General features: G+C 49.9%; 1 protein-coding gene across 1 annotated transcript; it reads left to right on the top strand.

Annotated features, from left to right (window-relative positions):
- The first annotated feature begins 540 nt into the window (after nucleotides 1-540).
- On the top strand, nucleotides 541-19,162 carry CSUI_002519 (hect-domain (ubiquitin-transferase) domain-containing protein). Its single transcript, XM_068062719.1, has 16 exons — nucleotides 541-3,149; nucleotides 3,893-4,170; nucleotides 5,326-6,340; nucleotides 7,040-7,276; nucleotides 8,150-8,229; nucleotides 8,770-8,895; nucleotides 9,989-10,615; nucleotides 11,641-11,746; nucleotides 12,746-12,781; nucleotides 13,362-13,459; nucleotides 14,420-14,467; nucleotides 15,174-15,272; nucleotides 15,722-15,972; nucleotides 16,593-16,762; nucleotides 17,487-17,578; nucleotides 18,210-19,162. The coding sequence occupies exons 1-16, from the start codon at nucleotides 1,301-1,303 to the stop codon at nucleotides 18,456-18,458; spliced, it is 5,361 nt and encodes a 1,786-aa protein (XP_067925304.1). The 5' UTR covers nucleotides 541-1,300; the 3' UTR covers nucleotides 18,459-19,162.
- Nucleotides 19,163-19,216: the final 54 nt, after the last annotated feature.

Raw genomic sequence — 19,216 nt, 5'->3', positions numbered from 1 at the left:
AGCGCCTTTCGCATCTCGCACACGGCTGTTCTCCGCGCGGGACAAACAAAAGCAGCCGGTTGCAGTTCCCTGTGATGAGTGGGGGTAGGCGCCGTTGATGGGACACTTGGAGGTTCCCGAGCAAGGGATCGCCGCGACACATCAACGAAGTTAACCTGCCACCAAAAATCCGGACGAAGCTGTTCGAAGAAATCGGCACTACAGTACTGTCGGTTGAGTGCTGTGGAATATGAAGCGCTTACAGAGGATACCGATCGGCCCAGACAGCCTTGCCCTAGTTGGAAAAGCGATCTCCGTTTCTTAGAATTCTTGCTTTGAAGCGGCGCGATACCCGTATGCGTGTGAATGCCAAAGTAGGAAGACGCAATCACTACGGAGCTTAGCGGAACCTTTGCGGCGGTCTGGCCACATGCATTGCAACGCTGCATTGTTTAGGGTAACGCTGCAGCCGCTTGAAGCCTCTGCCTACTGAGAGCTTCCCCGGCCGAAGAGGGAGACAATGGCTAGCGTGCTGGACGAAGATGTTGCTTAAAGTCGCTTTACTGTTTCTTTCTGCCACCGAGTAGGGGAATCGCGCTCTGGTATCTGCAGTCGCTGACCGAACACTGTTGACGCCACGACCATCGGCCTCCCGGCATTTCGAGCCTGAGGTTAGGGAGGGACTTTCAGGCGGCTGTCCTGCCGAGGTGGTTGATTTTTGTATCTGCGGACACCTGTTCCTCTGAAGACGAAGAAGTTGTCTGTGTATTTTTGTATAACAGAGTCGTAGTTCTTCCTTTGCACCTAGCTTTCTGGGCTTCTACGTGGTCTCGCGGTGTAGGTACACCCCAACAACGCTGTCATCTTCAGCAGTCTCACAGGTCCGTGGTCACCTCACTGCCAGCCTCCTGTGACACACACCAAGGCTTTTTGCACGGTCCTAACGGGTATATGATCTGTTTCCTCGTGTTCGCGCTGACGGTCCCGTTGGCGTGACGCGCAGCAGAGCTGCGAGAAATTTTTGCCATACCGCCGGTCTATGCTTAAGTGGAGTTCTCGCGGGAGATTCCACACATGCGCTTGGCATCATGGCTGGAGTATTCGCGAGCTCACCCAGCCGACGTCTCCGTTGAATTTCTTTTTTCTTTGTTCGTTCCTAATTTGTAGAGTCCCCTCTACACGAGCGTACGTGTGGCTCCTTGGCGTGCTCTTCCAGCCTTTTTTGTCTGCTTTTTTGGGTTGCGGCTCACATTGCTTGGGAAGGAATTTACGAAGAACCTGACTAGAGACCGCGTCAGGATGCACCGTACCCTCTCCGAAGATGTTTTCTGATTTCAACCACTCTTCTCACCGCAAAATCGACCTCTCTGGCTCTTCTGGTCCTTCCTTCGTCCGCGGACGTCTGTCGGGGCGCGGAGCAGGGACGGGAGTTTTAGGAGCCGCAGCTACGGCAGCATCTAGTCGTTCTTCTTTATTGGAATACCAGAGACGTGAAAGACAGCTTAGAGAGAGACATAGGAAATGCGTGGATGCGGCTTTGAAAATACAGAAACAGTGGCGTTCCTCTGCAGTGAGGAGTGCCGCCAAGACCCGAGAACGACATGAGTTCGATGAGGTGCTAGATGAGGTCTTGTCTTTCCTGGGTCCCTCTGGTTTCCAGCCACCTCATCTTTTCTCACTGCAATCGAGAGACTTGCCTCGAGCGTCTTTTTTGCGGATTCGGTCAGCTCTTCCGCGGCTCATCCTGCAGCTTGCGTTCTTTTTTGACGTGGAGGAGGGAGCCTCAGGCAGAGAATCGGGAAAAGTGACCTCCGACTTCTCGTGTACCAACGCAGACTTTCTGCCATGGGAAAATCTTGTTGTGGAAAAACCACCTGGAAAGCAGCCGGCTGACAGAGGTTTCGGAAGTGGTAAGCAACAATGTGGCGCAGCATCTTGGAAGAAAGAGGAAGATTCTCAGCAGGCGAGGCGCAGTGATGCGGATCGACTGCGAATCCTGTGTGACTGGTTTCTGCTGCTCTGTCGTGAGCATGAACAACGCCATGAAGGCGCGAAACAGGAGGAGAAGATCGAAAAAGGCGGGGCTTCTGAAGGCTGTTGTTGGTATTTAGATACGCTGGACACAGCCGCTCCGAGCCCGAGTAGCCCGTGTATCGTTTGCCTTCTCAAAACATTTCCAGTTGCTGGCCGTTCTTCATCTCCGTCTTCTTGCTCTGTCCTAGCTGCATTCCGTCTTCGTCTTCTACTCCATTGTGCCTCACTGCGTTATCATTCTCTCCTCTTCCAGTGTGGAGCTCCTCCATCCCTTCACATCTCTTGTCTTCGAAGATTTAGCTCCATACCAGCGGCACCCCCTCAGCCATCGTCATCGTCCCCCGCACCCTTGTCATCTCCGCTCACTCCGTCAACAGGTAGTTTAATTCCCTTTCAGACAACTTCGCGTTCTCCGGCTAAGGTGCCACGTCTTCGCAGTTGTGTGCGTGCTGGAGGCAGTCCGTCCTCCACTCGGCAGAATCAGTTTTCACGGGCGTACCTTCGCCCAGCTGCGGGGTGGAGAGGGAGTGTGTTGGGTTCTTCTCTTTCTCTCCGGAGTCCGCCACTTGTCGGCGACGGAGCCCGAGGAGAGGAAGGACATTCAAAGGAAAGCTGTCTATCTCCGGACACCGCTTCTATGGGGTGGAGAGTTGAAGAAACAGCGGTGGGGCGGGAAAAGGCAGGGAGAGCTCAACAGCGGCAACCCATGTCGTCTGTGAAGGACCGCTGGGGGGGGGATGAGAATTCTGAACAAGGAGGACAGAAACGGAGAGCCTTGCTGAAACATCCTCCGCTATTGCTTGTGCCGGATCTCATTCATCGTGAAGGGGAAGGGCGAGAATACCTTAACGATATATTTTTCTGGGTGAACGTTGTTTCCAAGATCCTTCTCGCTATAGTTCCCACGTCGACAGCAGAATGTCGTGGAAGCGAGACCATCCCGGGAACGGAAGTTCAATCCCCGGAGGGTCTGCGTTCAGTGATGCGCCCGACGCCGTTCCTGGGAGGAGGGGTTCTTACGGGAATTCTTGGGGATGCCCTCGCCTGCCTGTTTCGCACGGACAGGGATATGGCCTACTGGCAACAGATAGCAACTCTAACATGGACTTCCACTGATATTTCAGCTGCCTACAATGGTACGCCAGTGAGAAGATCACGGAGGGGAAGGCAGGCGGCGAGAGATATCCTCTGACGACAGCAAGTGTTTGTGTGTTAAGGGGTCGGTCGCTTCGTGCACGGTAGGGGGAGTGCAGTGCAGGTGGAATGATAGTCTCGATAGGTTTCAGCGTCGATGACAGCTGCCGTTTTGTTCGTGCCTTTCTTGATTATGATTGCAATATCTACTAGTACTAGAATATTCAACTGGTTTGCTTTTCTTGCGTCAAACTGGGGCAGTTGGTGCTTGTATAGAGCCACAGTGGTGGTTCCGGAGACCTTGTTCGTTGAAGCGATACACAGTGGAATACACGCGCAAGAAAACACCATCTTCCTGCCTGCCCATCAACAACGCTAGGAGTCCAGAAGCCTGAAGTGTACACGTCGCCAAGTGGCGTGCCTGCATTGTCCTATGTCGTATGTGGGGTCATTCAGAACACTGAAGTAGAGGTTCGTGCATACAAACTTCTCGTGTGTCTCTCTGTTAAAGAGAACACAGGCGTGGCAGCTGTTACTTGGACAGAATTTGGTGACGGATCTTGGAGGCGTCGAATTGTTGTGAGCACACTGCGTGCCTTTGTGGTTTTTATTCCTTTCCCAAGTGGAGTGAGCTTCTCCTCAGCGCCAGGCCAAGGGTATGTTTTTAACTTCGATTGTATACACTGATTCATGTACATGTGAGGGTGCCCATCCATCATGATCTGCCTCTCTCTTTTATGTACAGACATCGGAAGCCAGCTGCAGTTTCTTGTTCACCTGTTGGGCAGCCCATGCCTTATCCCCGTTTTATTTCCTGAGGCACCTTCCTCCTCGCCTTGTACATCTGCATCACCAATAAGGGGGGAGCTTTCAGCAGAAGCAAAAGTATGGAAAAGGCGCTTTACCTTGATGCGCGCGGTTTTCAACCGTGTCTTCGGTTCTATCGAGGGAACCACCGAGCTCCAAGACATTGTAGTTCAACAGCAGGAGTTTTTTGTTCCTAAGAAGACTACGATTATACAGGTCAGAGGAGAATCAGGGACAAGGGTGAAGGTAGGGAGTCGCTCATCTCTCTCAAGGTCTGTAGCCTCGTGAATGCTTCTTCATCAAGAACTCTCCTCGCCGGCTTGTCCGTGAACATGAAGGAATCTCAGTCCAAGTTAGGGAAGAACCAAGTGGATTCAGTCAACATCTCTCTGTATGGTCGAGTACACGGTGTTGTGTTACTCGGATCATTTCATTCATTGCGGCTCTGATGACATAACTACGCACGGAGCGTTTGCATGACTATGTATATGATGTAAACGGAGGTTACCATATTGTTCATGGTGCACGTGTGTGTGTGTGTGTGTGTGTGTGTGTGTGTGTGTGTGTGTGTGTGTGTGCATGCGTCTTTATGCTGTCACGACTGTCCCGCATAGTATTTTCCTCTTGTACAGTAGTACCAGTTGGTCTCATATCTGAATAGTATGTGAACTCTTGATAATACGCGTACTGTGTATACGCGTACATATGTGTATACACGTGTGTACCTATGTAAAGGTTGGTGCGGCTGGTTTCGGTTAGATGATCAACCTAACCCGTCGAGGCAATTCAGCGAACCGTTTTGGAACTCCGCTACACATAGTTCGCGGGTACCGTGCTCCCCGCGAAACGGTATGGTGTCCCTTCAAGTAAGGACATATGTGCAGTGTTTTCTAGGACTGTGTCAGTTCTGCTAAACCGGCGTATACTTCCGGATACATGGAGACTATTTGGTTAAGGGAACTTCGGGTAACTGTTACGTTATGTGACGTCCATACGCAAAAGAAGAGCAAAACACAATGCCTCGTAGCAGAGTTCCAGATTAGGGTACTAGATCTAGTGTCGAGATGCAGAACTGCTAATCTCTGGCTATTCCGTCGTCTGCTAGTGAGTCTCAACGTCCACAAGGAAAAAGCAAGGCGTTGACTCCCACACTTCGTCTGAGATAAGATACGGTCCGACTTTGGAGCAAACTTACTCGTACTCAGCACGCTTCTTCTGTTCTCTGGTCTTGCTTGAACATGGCTTTTCCGCGTCTTTGGAAACGCGGGACTACTCTTCTCAGCCAAGTTGTTCTTCGTCAACTACAGCCACGGATATAGCAGCGCTTTTTCGCGTGGGCTTTGTGTTGGTGGCGTCTCTTGTTGACTCCAGGCTGTGCTGGGCACCGAGCGAGCTGTCCCCGGAGCTGCCGCGAACACATCCAGAGGACGTACGGAACGGACGCTGCGACAGCAACGACGCGGAGAGGCTGAAGGCCAACTGCATGATCTTCTTGGAGTCTCTCCTCTGTTCTGGTGGAAGGAGAAACACGATGAGTCTACGCCTTCGGAGAAGAGTGAAGGCCCGTGCGGAGACCAGCTGGGCGATCCAGGAGGGGCGAGGGTTTCTTCTTCAAAGGAGAGAGAAACCTCGGCGTTGAGTGGGGATACTGTTTCTTTTTCCCTTAAGATGAGAAAACCTGTTGGGAGTTGTAGTCCTCCTTGTTCAGTAGCAGGGCAGGAGAAGGAGCCGGATAGAAGAAGCGGACATGCACTGCCGGGGGGCACTAGGAATTCTCCGTATGATCATCGTCTCTGCTGGAGTAGTGAGGGGGCTTGTCTTTCCTTACGAGTGGTCGGAAATCTCTTAGCCTTCATCCAGAATGAGTTAGTTCTACGAGATGCACGCAGTTTTTCTTCCTCTGAGCAGGCCAGAGAGAAGAGAATTTGTTCTCATTGCGAAGGCGGATGTGACGAGAATGTGGCGTCATGTACGTGTTCGAGAGAAGGGGAGAGAGGAGCAAACACAGTAAAAGAAGATTCACAACGACAGGGGAAAACACGATCGTCTTCTTGCTCTCAAGACGAGGGAGGGAGTCAAGAAGACGCGAATTTACAGTCCTCCACTAGGGTTACACCCCTGAGTGATTCTGGGATGGGGGGGCGGTCGGCCTCGGGTGAGGCAGAGTCCGGCATTCCTAAGGGTCTTCTTTGTCTATTATGTTGGGCTGCGGGCTTCGCTCACGAGGAGCTGCTGAGGCAGAGTGTCTTGAGCTTAGAGGAACAGACACTTGAAGGTTCGACGGAAGGTGAAGAAGCTCTTAAATTACGTCGACAGTTGAAAATGTTGATGTCTCCCTGTGTACTAAAGGCCCTCTTTGCTTGTGCTGACGATGACCCGTCGAACCGTAAGCCACTTCATCAATAAGGCGAGGGAGTGGAGGGAGAGAGTTGAAAGACGGGGGGCGCAGATCCAAAAGAGACTCCCACTTCTTTACCTCTCTGGCCTAAGCGTACATAGGCGGGAGTGTATGCAAATGCGCGATAGCGTATAGGCTTAACTGATCGGGTGTTCGTCATGTAAGCCCTGTCATGCGTAGGGATGCACGTGTGCGTTATCCGCGTGTCCCCAGCTGATTACCGAGTTTGAGGGTAACTTCGTCTGTACGTATCGTTGTCGGCTGTCGATGAGAGTGCGTATACAGGTTCTCCACTCAAGGGGTTTCGACAGTGCTGACTGAAGTAGCAGGTCGGGGCCGATGAGTAGTTCGCTTGGGGTCACATTTGCAGTAGAAGGGAATTCATGGTGTTTCTTTCAACATGGCTCTTGAATACTTCTCGTCTTGCCTTGATTTTTCGGAGGTCGCTCTTGTGAGTCTCACTCTGTTTCGTTTTTCAAAGGTAGTGCAGATGGCGAACTGTACCTCCGGGTTGAAGCACGATTGTATTTGCATATCTTCATCAGTATAGGCCAAGACCGTCGAAGATTTGGCCTGTGAATACCGGAAGATAAGATGTGTACGTACATATAGGTACATTCAGAAAACTTCTCCGGCTTGTAATTCTTCTTTTTTTCGAAAGGAGAAATCTGTACTTTGGTGTTTCAGGCTTACCTTCCCTTCTACGTCTCTTCTTTCCATCTGCGGTTGCTCCATCGAGCTCTCTCAACTTGCCCTCCGACTGTGTCTCTCCGGGCGGTCCACTCGGGACGAATCAGGAAGACGCAGCGGAACTGAAAGAAGAAACTTCGGAAGACGATGATGACGAGGATGATGTTGACGCAGGACTAGGGTCCAGTATGACAGATGATATCCAAGGTGGAACAGGCGGGCAGAACACTTTAGGTGAGCACGCATACAATTTCCTTATGTGTCCATGTACGTTTGATGATCGGAAAAGGGAGACGGTAGATGTGGGTCCCACATGTGCGATTTTGACGATTCCTGCGATGTGTGGTTCGCACATCTGGTCGGTTACACCCATCTTACGTGTATTTATGATGTGAGTAGATATGTATGTGTATAAGGGGATGTGTACAGAGCAGTTGCTATGCAGACATGGATCTGGGTAGTGGATAGGTGTGTAGATCGTTCATGGAGATTTCAGATGTGCTGAAGTCAATGCATACTGTCATCTTGTATACTTTTCGTATACTGGCCACGGGAAGACCAGAACGGGAGCGCGGCCGGCGAGCCGTCTCACCAGTGTGCGGTATCTCGTCTCATTGCTTTGTTGCGTCCGTAGAGGCGAAATATGCATGCCAGGGTACTGACACTTTTCTTCACACGTGTATACCTCCGCACCTTTATACACACAGAACACGATCTACGAACCTAGGGCCGCGCCTCTCGATACTCCACATGACACAGGGTGGTAGAGGCTTAAGATTGTCGCACGCCTTGATGGCCAGGTACTAAGTTAGTCCTCTAGCAGGGCTGGGAGGGCAGGCAGAAGAAGGAATGTCATCGGTAGACGTGTGCGTGTACCTGAGAGGTGTAGTTTGCCCGTGCAAATGCGCCGTGACACGAAATCAAGGTGAGTTCGCGATTGGGGGACAAGTGTGTAATAGACCTGACAATGAAGATGAGAGGGAAGTGTGTCTACGCTTGCATGCCGGCAAAGACACGAGATGCAGATGGGTTTTAGATGTAGCCTTCTTACCGGCGGGTGTTCTACAAGCCTCCTGTCATTCTTCTCTCTGTTTTCTCTCTTCCTAGGGATGGATCGCATGATTTTGAATGCTCTGGCGATGAACACGTCTCTCTCGTCTCACCTTCTTCCTGTCATCCGTCCTGTTGTAAGGGCCATCATCATTGAAGAAAACTATAATTCCAGGAGGCAGATCCCAGAGCCAATCCAGTTATCTATCTATATCTGTCTACCTATTGGTCTTCGTGCTGGAGGTCGACTTGATTGACTCAGAAATTTCTGTTACAGCCTGCGTCCTGCTCTGGCTATACTGCAAGCATACCAACAGCAGAAGCCTTCCGTAGAGGTCCTCCTCTTACTGGACGACTGGAGACTCCATTTGTTCGCAGATGCACATATATGCACACAGGCATGCGGCTTCTTTCCATCGTCCAGACTCGTGCTTGTGGGCTGAACCTTCAGAGGATTACTTATCAGCATACGGTGGGGTATTGATATATTGATGTATACGTATCTATCGAGGTATATGTGTGTACCTGGGCTGCATACCTACACGTCTTCCTCTCGCCCAGTGTACGTGAACGTATGGGTGTATGTGATTCGTGCGTTGTTGCCGAAGGCAGAAGAAGGAAGGGTGAGGTTTGCTGAATTTGGCGTGTGAAGTGTCCGATTGTGCTGATATGTTCAGTTTGATGTGGAATGCCAAGGAGATGTCGATGAGTTCATAAAGCGTCTCGGATCTCCTCCCCTCTTCGATGCTCCACTAGGGCAGGTCCTTCGAGCTGCGTGCACTCTCCTGCAGTATCAGTTAGAGGTGAGGAGACCTACCTTGGCTTTATGTGTCGGTCATGTGTTCATGCATAGCCTGGACATGGCCTTTTCATGCAGTGCACGGGACCTTTTTTCCTCAGCGAGTGACTTTGCTCGTGACATGCCAGCTGACTGCATGCGAGGTGGAAGCAGTTGTCTCTCGAGGGAGGAGTACTCTTAGGCACACTAGATGCGTCTATAGAAGGTGGTGTTGTGACGGACGACGGAGTGGGTTGTAGAAAGAGAAAGTGGAAGGAGGAGACGACCTCTGTTGCGAGGAAGTCGACTGACAGCCAGCGACAACCAGCTCTGAGGTGCAAAGAAAAAGGAGCTTTCTTCCGCGTCAGCTATAGGGGGACTAGGCACATCGTCGAGCTACCGCCAGGGAAGGCCTCATATCTGCGTCGATTGTGCAGAGCTGACATGGTTTGCGGAGCACTCTTCCCCGCTTACACATGCGAGAGACCTTGTAGGCACGAATTTGCAGTCTTGTATCTCGGCGGAGGGCTTGTCTGTTCGTTTGCTTCATTGTTAAACTCGTGGGGGTATATGTACGTGCCTGTCTCGTTTGCTCCGTGTATCTGACTGTCTGCATGTATATCTGTATCCGTCTTCAACCGCCTGTCTGTCGGTCTGCGTATGACAAGCTCTACAGGAGGCTACTGTCCATGTGGGTTGCCAGTCTACTTTGGAGGTGTATGTACGTGCCCGTCTCTTTTTGCTCCGTGTGTCTGACGGCTGTCTGCATGTATATCTGTATCCGTCTTCAACCGCCTGTCTGTCGGTCTGCTTATGACAAGCTCTACAGGAGGCTACTGTCCATGTGGGTTGCCAGTCTACTTTGGAGGTGTATGTACGTGCCTGTCTCTTTTTGCTCCGTGTGTCTGACGGCTGTCTGCATGTATATCTGTATCCGTCTTCAACCGCCTGTCTGTCGGCCTGCGTATGACAAACTCTACAGGAGGCTACTGTCCATGTGGGTTGCCAGTCTACTGTCACAAGAGAGAGAAATCCGTTCGTCTCAGATTGCTATTAGCCGTTCCTAGAATGTTCTTCTTTTTGTCTGCCTGTCCCTTTCCTCCGACTGTCTTCTCAAGTTGATGTACGATTCAGAGCTTGTTGACTCAGGTTCACGCTCTTCCTCTTCCTCTTCGTCATCTTCTGTCGTCCCTTCCGCTCCCCGTGTCGTCTCTTCCACTTCGTCGGCCCCTCTTCTCACCGTCTCTGATATTCAGTGGCTTTCTCTAACTCTGAATAAAGTCGCATGGAAACTCCTACAAGCGTGTTATTCTCCTCCTGCTTCCTCGTTAACTACTGCGACTGCGGTTGCATCTCATCAGCATTCATTCCCGGTGGTACCAGCGTCAGGCGTGTCACCTGCGTCTTCTTCTTCTCTTAGGGGGGTACTGAACACTCTCGTCAAGCAGCTTTTCGATAGAAACTCACGCCTGCACTTCCTTCCCGAGTCGTCCTGGATTTTACCAGAAACCATGCATCTGTTGAAGAATAAGACGTTACTTCATCAGCAGGAAAGACTCGCAGAGTTAGATGCCCCCTCCTTTATATCAGACCATCTCCTAGGAGGAGGACTCGGCGGAAACAGAGGGACAGGAACCGAAGGCCTGGAAAGAGTCGCTAATACAGGAATTAAGCATGCCGGAAAGATTCTCGCGTCGGTCCTGACAGATCTACCTCATACAATGACGTTCGAAGATCGCGTGCTGGTACGATTGTGATTCAATAAACGTACGGCTCCGGTTCACACGGCCTAAGCAATCGTTTGTAACTGTAGCATATGTCACTCTGTTTGTTCTTCATAGAGCTCATACTTTTTGGAGCGAGCTAGAATCTGCATGGTGCCTGATCATCATGGCGTTTTGGCGAGTAATGCCGCTGGGATGGCCTTTCCTGAAGAAGAATAACCGATTTTTGTCGTGCTTCCATCAGACAGGTTCATCGCAGTGGTAGACATATCTGGATAGACCTAGTTGTTTTTGTGTCCTTGTCCATCAAGCTCACTTTCTCTTCTGGTCGAGCCTGTGTGATGCGACGTCAACGTGTTCCATGCGCTGGTGAAAAAAACGTACTCGAGTACGGTGTATATGTGTTTTGTGTATAAGGGTCTATCCACTTGTAGATGTACGTCTATGTATCTGTAAGTGTATGTCCTGCGAAAGTAGATGTGCACCGTTACTTCGTGAATGGATGTGCTCTGTGTACAGCCTTACATAGGTAGGTACTAGTTACACAAACACTGAGGAAGCTTTGATGCTCATCAGTGCACAGACATCTCAAACAAGGTTTAACGAATGGACAGGTCGCCTTGGATATATCAGCCGCTGCCGCACATCCCAGCGGGTACTGCAGAAGTTCAACATGGGAGTGAATTACCCCATCTATTTGGCTGTGCATAGAAAGGTATCGGCATATGTCGTAACACCATCTCCCGTCATTCGTGGCCGATTCAGATTTAGCAGACTGAATCACATTGTGATCTTTTCTTTTTATTTCCTCTCTTATCACCTCTTTGTCCTGACCGTGCCTCTGCGGCCTAACAGTTCCTCTTTGCTGATGGTGTCCTCTGTTTCCGTAGAACCAACGGATAGCGCATTGTCTCTGTGATGGCTGCTCACATTCTAGCACAGGAGTCAGTATCTTGTCTTTCCCCTTCGGGTGTACATGGACCTTATACCCTGCCAGATACCGTGAGGAATCGGAACTTCTCTGTGGGTTGCGTAACGGCCTGTAGGTTTTCTACGACAAGATCAATGCCGAGCGTCAGATCTTTCGGGATGCGTATCATCGTCAGATCCCCTTCACGCGTAATCTTCATGAGATCCGGCGTGAATATATAGGTACATCACCAGGAGAAGGGAAGAACTTTTTTCAGTTACTTCAGTTTTTGAATGAAGCTGTCTTTGAATGTCCCTTTGTTTTTGCCTATGCAGTATGCCGCGCACACTCGAGAACGTAGATATATTCACATGTATTCACCAATGATATCTTTGCTCGTCCTATGTACCGTCCTGTGTACGGCTAGGAGGCACGGGAACCTTAGGTGCTTCTTCGGAAAATCATGTGCCGGAGCGTTCATCGTCTTCGGCGTTACTCCCCACGTATGAATCTTTCACAGCAGCAGCGAACTCATGTTTCCACGTGTTGTATCGTCCTAGCGTCCGCCGGCATCTCGCTGGCAGCTGCCTGTGTGCTAGATGAAGCGTGCCCTTCTTCGCTGCTATACGTCCCTCCTGCACGTGCGTATTGGGATTACGAATAGATGGAGAGCAGCGCTGGGACATTTCGCCAAAGAACAGCTACAGTATTCATATAAATATCGTCCCGCATCGGTAGCTTCGTATCTGTATGTACAAGCACCCCGCAGGCTTAGATGTGCACCTGCATTTTTCCGAGAGTATACAGTTGTATACTACCCTGACTTCGAGCGACTCTCTGCGGCTGATAGGTCTTTGTCTTCACAATTCAACACAGTCCGCCACATTAGCTTTTTCATATATATCGGCTCTGCATCAGTCTCTACCTACTGGGAGAAGATGTGTGTTCCCCCGTATCTATCTCTACACTTGCGTACTTCTGCCAGTCTTCGTCAATCTAATTTATTCACTTATCGCCGGTACGCCTATACGCGTATTTGTCTACGCCGCCACGCCTCTTTGTCTCGGTGTCTCTTACGGTTTTCACGTACGCAAGTCAGGACGTGCTGGGGGGGCGCGGCACTCCTACCGTTACATCACCCCGGCTATGTGTGTTTTAAGGTTGAGAGTGTGCGTCTTGCTTGCCGGGGTCTGCGGATGTGAGGTTATATTCGGACTGTCCCTGCATGTGTATTTGTTCAGTTGAGGATGGCCTTTTCGCCCTTGGATATGCAGACGGTAAGAGGAGATGCCTTGCTATGCGGCACGTAGGCTTGTGAACTGCATGCAACGCCCTTCCCATTTAGCATGGAAATAGTCTGCCCGTAGAGAGTCCTCGGTCTTTTTCGCTTTCTCGCAGGGCTGTCGGACAGTCGGATATGGCTAGTCGTACCTGCGTTGGAGAATTGACTTCTGTTAGCTCCTACTGAAACGTTTACCTACCGTTACTATTCTTGCGCAGTGTGTAAAACTGCGCTGGGGTGTGCCATTCAGTGATCAGTGTGTAGATCTACATTCATACATAAAAGCATACACTTACATCTGTGGGTCTGGACTGCAGAGTCTGAGGTAGGCTCTCGTTCTGGATACATATGACACTTCGCGAGTGTGTACTTGAAAACGTATCCAGTATGCCTCATGTTTTGTGTATTCGCGCCCGTATCTACGCTGTCACCTGTAGCGTGGAATACCGTTTTTTCAGCATCTTTGGTAACGTATCTACTCCCCCCACTGAGGGTTGAGGTGAGGTTTCTCAGAGGAAGCCTTTCCGGCTCTAGTAGTTGATGCGTTTCCCATACATGGAGTTGGTTTTTGTCAGAGCACGACTTGAAGGGCTATTTCCGGGTGCAGTTCATCACGGACGAAGGTGTGCCAGAGGAGGGGATTGACGGCGGGGGTCTCTTCAAAGAATTTCTTGTGAGTGGAAGAAGGAGGCCTCACTTGATTCTACGGTGGAGCTTTGTTGTCTCCGGGTGACCCGTTCTGCCCACCGTGTATAGGTGTTTACTATCATGTAGAACTTGTCAGGTAGTCTGGACATGCCGATAGATACATTCGCATGCACATATGATGAACTGTATATACAGATGCACATATGAATATATACATGTACATATGTATTTTAGATGAGGAGGAACGGTTTTCAAGAGGAGCGGCGGGTGGGTCTGGTCCGGAGTGGAAGATGTTGTCATGAGAAGCTTCCTACGTAAGACGATGGACTTCAGCGGCCAGTCTAGATACGCTAGGGGCTGTGGTACGCAATTTTTTAAGATGATGAGTGGGGTAAATAGCGGAACGACCGCAGCAAAGATACGGTGGGCTTCTGTGAACGAGGTGTCCGTGTTTGTGCTTCCTTTCTCTTCAAGCCAGGAGAGCGTGCTCAACGTTCCTTGTCCCTTCGTTTCGGTGGTTCTGTCCCCTTTTGCCCAGTGCAGTCCGGAGTGAAGTCGGATAGGAGGTCATATCGTTTTCCTGCTGTAGCAATACGAAAAGTAGCTAGTCACAGTTGTTTTTGTGCGTGAATCGGTGAAAAGCAGTTCGGAAGGAAGGAGAGGGAGGGAGGCGAGGAGGGGTAACTGAAATCGCTTCGTTTGCGCGGCCGGCGTGTCTAGCGGTGTTTTTGCAGTTCTAAAGCATCCAAGTGACGTTCTAAGTGATAGACCCTACAGATGGATGGCCAGAATAGCGAAATATTTCTGCGCTGCCATTTCCTATGCCTGTATGTTAGTGATCTATCCTGCTGTATATGTATGAAGTTGGCTATACAACCTCGATGCGGGGAGGGACATAATCTGTGTATATATATAGCTATATGTATAGATAGTCTGTAAGGAAAACTGAAGACCCTTGCTTGTGTTTTCCGTTTACGTGATGTAGGTATTACTTTCTCGGAAGGTCTTCGATCCTGACTACGGCTTATTCAAAGTGAGATGCTGCGCTTTTTTTTCTACGATGCGCTGAAAAAGGCGTGGAGGGGGGAGCTGATGGGCAAAATGGGACGTCATCTGTTTTCTGGTCGCAGACAAAACACGTGTGTTCCTGTAGATGTCTTTCTTTCTTCGTTCTTCAACATGCCGTCGTATATGCTGCAGTTCTTTATCACTGTAGGTATGTATGTATACATGCGTGTACTTGGTTTCGTCATCAACAGTAACAACAGTCCGTACAGCTCAGTAGTAATTACGTGGTACTTGAGGCACCACGTGGGGACGTTCGCTGGCTTTCCAAAGAATTTCTCGTTCAGTTTCTTGCTTGGCACGACATTGCGCTCCAGTGATTTCCACTGTGTGTCTGTTTTAAGACAGAGAAAGAGATTTTCCTCAGATATCTCCGATGACTTGTAGTTGCTTGGGGGTGTTTAGTACAGCCCGAACGCGTGGAGTGAGGACGTAGCAGTTGAGGGTACGTGGAGAGGCTGATGGATCTTCCTTCTCACTGTGCAAACAGATGCTCTTATCATTTGCTTCCCGAGGAGATGACGGGCTGCAGACCTGCAGTTCTTTACCCTGTTTTCATCAAGAAGAAGGCTCTTGGAGCCGTGAATGTACATATATACATACGTGGACGCGTGTATATACGTGCCCGCTGTACGCATAAATATTCATGTATATGAAAATACGCATCTTTGCAGGCCTCATCAGACAATACGCTTTACCCGAATCCTAGCGCACATCTCGCGCATGCCGATTCAACGGCTCTCTACAATGCTCTTGGGAAGGTCGTAGGCAAGGTAGGGACAAACACAAGACACAAAAAGAAAAAGTGTGCCAATACATCGTCAGCCGGGGCTGTAGAGCCCAGGCTGCGGAGAAGAAGTGTACATTTGGTTTGTTCTCCTTGCCAATCAAGCCATTCATTAGAGGACGGTCTGGGTATGCATATGGATATGTATACGTGCTTCCATGTGTCAAAATATTAGATACACTTTCTTGACAGTTGTACTTGAAACACATAGCCGACAAAGTTCGTCTCGAGACATCAGTTTGTTTCCGGAAATGTGTGTCTTCATGTCGTTCTCGTGTAAGCCGTTATCATGCTTCGTATAGCTTCTTCACACTGGGAGAGAAGTATCTACATGTGTATCTCTATATGTGCTATGCGTGAGTAGATCTACTTCTGAACACCTTTTTTCGTATACACACGTCTACGCGCGGGTTCGGTGTGTGATGATCGTGACAGGCACTTTATGAAAAGATTCTCATCGAGCCTCAGCTAAACCGCGTCTTCTTGAATCTTCTACTTGGGCGCCCAAACCATGTCGATGACGTTCAATCGCTCGATCCAGTGGTTCATAGGAATCTTCTTTTTCTCAAGCAGTATCCAGATAACGTACAGAACCTAGCGCTTACCTTCAGTGTGACTCTAGGAGACTTCGGGAGCAGTGAAGAGGAAGACTTGATACCTCATGGACGATCCATTCCTGTTACGAAGTAAGGAGGACAGTTGATGTGAGAATGTGCCGCATGGCGGTATCCTCTGTTTGTTCAGAACGTTCCGTGGTTGTGGAGAGGATCACAGCGCTTCTGTGTGTCTGTGGACACCTCAGTGGGTTATGTAGGCTGGGAGGAGCTGCAGTTGGCCGCGTGCGTACAGGATTCCTAGGAATTGCTTTTTGAAATGAAATCCGGAGTTTTGAACCGATGTCTGCTAAATCCACTGACACGTGTACGGTCGTGTGGGTGGTGTAGAAATACACGTGTCCGGGGAATCTTTTTCGTTGCAGTGGACATACACGTGGTGTCTGAGGGAGGCAGGCGTCTTTTTTGCTTGTGTTTCAGTTTACCAGTGTGTCAACATCAATTGCGTATGTGCGCGGACATGTGTATCATACATATCTAGTCAGTTATCTGTCTGTGACGGTTATGCTAAGCGGCGCCCCGTGGGACTTAGTCTTGACGATTCCTCGGCGGGGTGTACCTGCTCAGAAAGGACGCAGGATGGAAAAGAGAGAAAGCCGTTCTGTGCTCTTACTACGTTTCGCCGTTCGAAGGACGGAAGATGATTTTCGCCTCTTGTTTTGAATTCTTCTGTCTTTCTTTCCCTTTCGCAGCGATTCTAAGCTTCGTTATATCCAGGCAGTCTCGTACTTCAAATGCACGAAGCAAATCGCCAAGCAGACTGAGGCCTTTCGAAGCGGCCTCTCTGAGGTGATTCCTATTCGATGGCTCAAGATGTTCAGTCCCTCAGAACTCCAGCTCCTCATATCTGGGTCTACTTTAGGTGCGTAGGAGAAGATGACCGCAGGAAGCAGCGTCTTAGAAACAAACAGACAATAGGAGAGAGAAAGGGCCGTATCTCACACGCACAGGGGGATACTCCTCGTGTACCTGATATCTTGTAAGAGAAAGAAACAAGCCCTGGTGGTGCGCAGGCTGTTGGCAGTGACCCCGTGCGCACTCTACGATCTCAGAGTATCAGACTCTGGTTCGCTAAGAGAGTCACGATACATGGATGGGCCTTTCTTCCCCGAACACACTCTCCTTGCAAGACTGTAGACTTGTTTTTCTCTTCTGCTCTCTAACAACTCGGGTTCCGCATATCATCGCGTGACACTGGACAAGTACGAAACAATACGGTAGCGTCAGGCATCACGTAACGCAGCAGACACAGTCGGTACATGCTGTTCCTTATGTACAGTAAGTTACACATGCGTGGCGGCCTGCGTGTGCGAGGAAAGTCTCCTTAGTGAGGCATGACTCTGGTCTGCTCAATCATCGCATGAGGGTCTTTGGGTTGCTGGGATGTCTCAGTAGAGGTCCACATACCTATGCACCTTAGCGGCTGTCTCTCTCGCTATATGTATGTATCTATATATATGGTTCACCTATATAGGTGTATGTGCTCAGCTGCGATACGTCTACATACGTGCGCGGACAGCTGTATCTCTGTCGTTGTATCTTCATATGAACGGGGGAGTGTGGCGACTCCACTGTATGGACAACAGGCTTCGATGTTGCGGATCTTCGGGACCATGCGCATTTCACCGGAGGCTTCGATTCATCTTCGGATGCGATCCAGTGGCTATGGGAGATCTTGGTAAGCTCGTGGTGGGCCGTTACAGGTTGAATCAGTATGATCTTACTGAATTTGAATACATTAATGAGTGGGCGTAGATACGCAGGGAATTCTCTTTAATGTAACCACATTACAGTTTCATATCTGATCGATGTAAGATGCTCTCTGTTACTCGGAGTTGACGCAGAATAAGGATAAGGGTGTTCGGCGTTCTCTCTTCTTCCCCACGATGGCACTCAAGTTTTTCACTAAGTCAGAACGGGTGCTTTCGTATGCCTGTGTATGGAAACGGGTATGCACGCGTGTATAGGCATGTGTAGTGCTCAGGGAGGTTCATGTCTTCCTCCCTCTCGCTCACTGTGTATGAATATGAATAGCTGCCTTTATCTACGCTTATGCCTACCGGTGTTCGTATATATCTGTATCCGTGTGTGTCCAGGCATACAGGTCTGTCTTTCTCTCTGCGTATGCATATCTATTCTTAGACGCGCGTAAGTGAGTGCCAATGCTAGCGCGCGTGCGTACGTCCCAACTGGTCGTGAGAGCGTTTTCAGTACGGACAAGCGTGAAGATCGAAGGATACTGTGTGCATGATCTTTCCGAGCTTTTTTTTCCTCATGCCCTTCGGCCTGTGTGTCGTCTTCTCTTTCAGGAGGAAATGACGAACGAGGAGAGGTCATCGTTTCTTATGTTTGTGACGTCTTGTTCTCGTCCGCCCCTGTTGGGCTTTCGAAATCTTCAGCCGTCGTTCACTGTACACCGGGTTCCCGAGACACTTCGTCTTCCTACAAGCAGTACCTGTGTGAATCTACTCAAGCTTCCTTCTTATGAATCGAAGCAGATTCTTAAGGAGCGACTTATGGAGGCTATTGAAGGGGCTGAGGGCTTTGGTCTTTCTTGAACTATGACAAGCTACTTACGTGTCGTACATACAACATGTGTGCACATGGCTATACATGCGCGTGAACGTGGTCTTGGACTTGCAGTATATATGTATAGATATATACGCCGTGGTGCTGATATCTGGTACTTTTTGTAGTAGCGACGCTTAGTACGTGTAGTGCGCGTGTATAGGATGGGCTGTCAGCCGGGTATGTGGACCCAAGTGACACTCGTATAGAAGTGTGCGACCACTCGTACGCGGTGAGTGCCTGGCGACACGGTTGCCTTTTCGTGCATGGTTGGTGTGATTGGGGTAAGGGGGCTGAAGGTATCGACGCTTCTGCGTGCGTATTTTTTTTTATCTCTTTTGTTGGTGGGTCGTGGTTGTCTTCGCGTCAATCTGCGTCATGTGGGGATACGGTAACGTGCTGGTGTGTGTGCGTATACACCTCAGCTGATAAAAAGTAATCTGTCTTCCTTCTCCAAAGCTCAAAAATTAGCGGGCGACAGAGTTCCTCTTGTCCTTAGTTCCGTCGGCCAGCAGTGGGTTCAGGCTTCCACGGCCCCCACAGGTTTTTCCTCTCTGCTTCCGTGTTTTCGTATATCAAATGCTACATCTGTATTTGGGACATCAGTACATTCGTAAGCCTCCCTCGGTCAACTCGGCTCGAGCCGTGCGCTTGTATTCTTCTGAAGAGGATGGACGAAGAGTGTAGCCCAGAGAGCGCTTCCTTCGCACTGGCTGGAAGTATGCCCACCCCCGGTGGCGTCGTACCC

This window comes from Cystoisospora suis, assembly GCF_002600585.1.
Source record: "Cystoisospora suis strain Wien I chromosome Unknown contig_1051, whole genome shotgun sequence".
NCBI classification, from domain to species: Eukaryota; Apicomplexa; class Conoidasida; order Eucoccidiorida; family Sarcocystidae; genus Cystoisospora; species Cystoisospora suis.
Note: the sequence above shows the minus strand (reverse complement) of the source record. Positions and strands in the feature narration are given on the sequence as shown.

Excerpts from the sequence above, each read along its gene's own strand:
- CSUI_002519 (XM_068062719.1), top strand. The coding sequence starts at position 1,301 with ATGTTTTCTGATTTCAACCACTCTTCTCACCGCAAAATCGACCTCTCT. Across the intron at positions 8,896-9,988 it reads TCCTGCAGTATCAGTTAGAG|TTGATGTACGATTCAGAGCT; the intron begins GTGAGGAGACCT and ends TGTCTTCTCAAG. Across the intron at positions 15,973-16,592 it reads CGATCCATTCCTGTTACGAA|CGATTCTAAGCTTCGTTATA; the intron begins GTAAGGAGGACA and ends TCCCTTTCGCAG.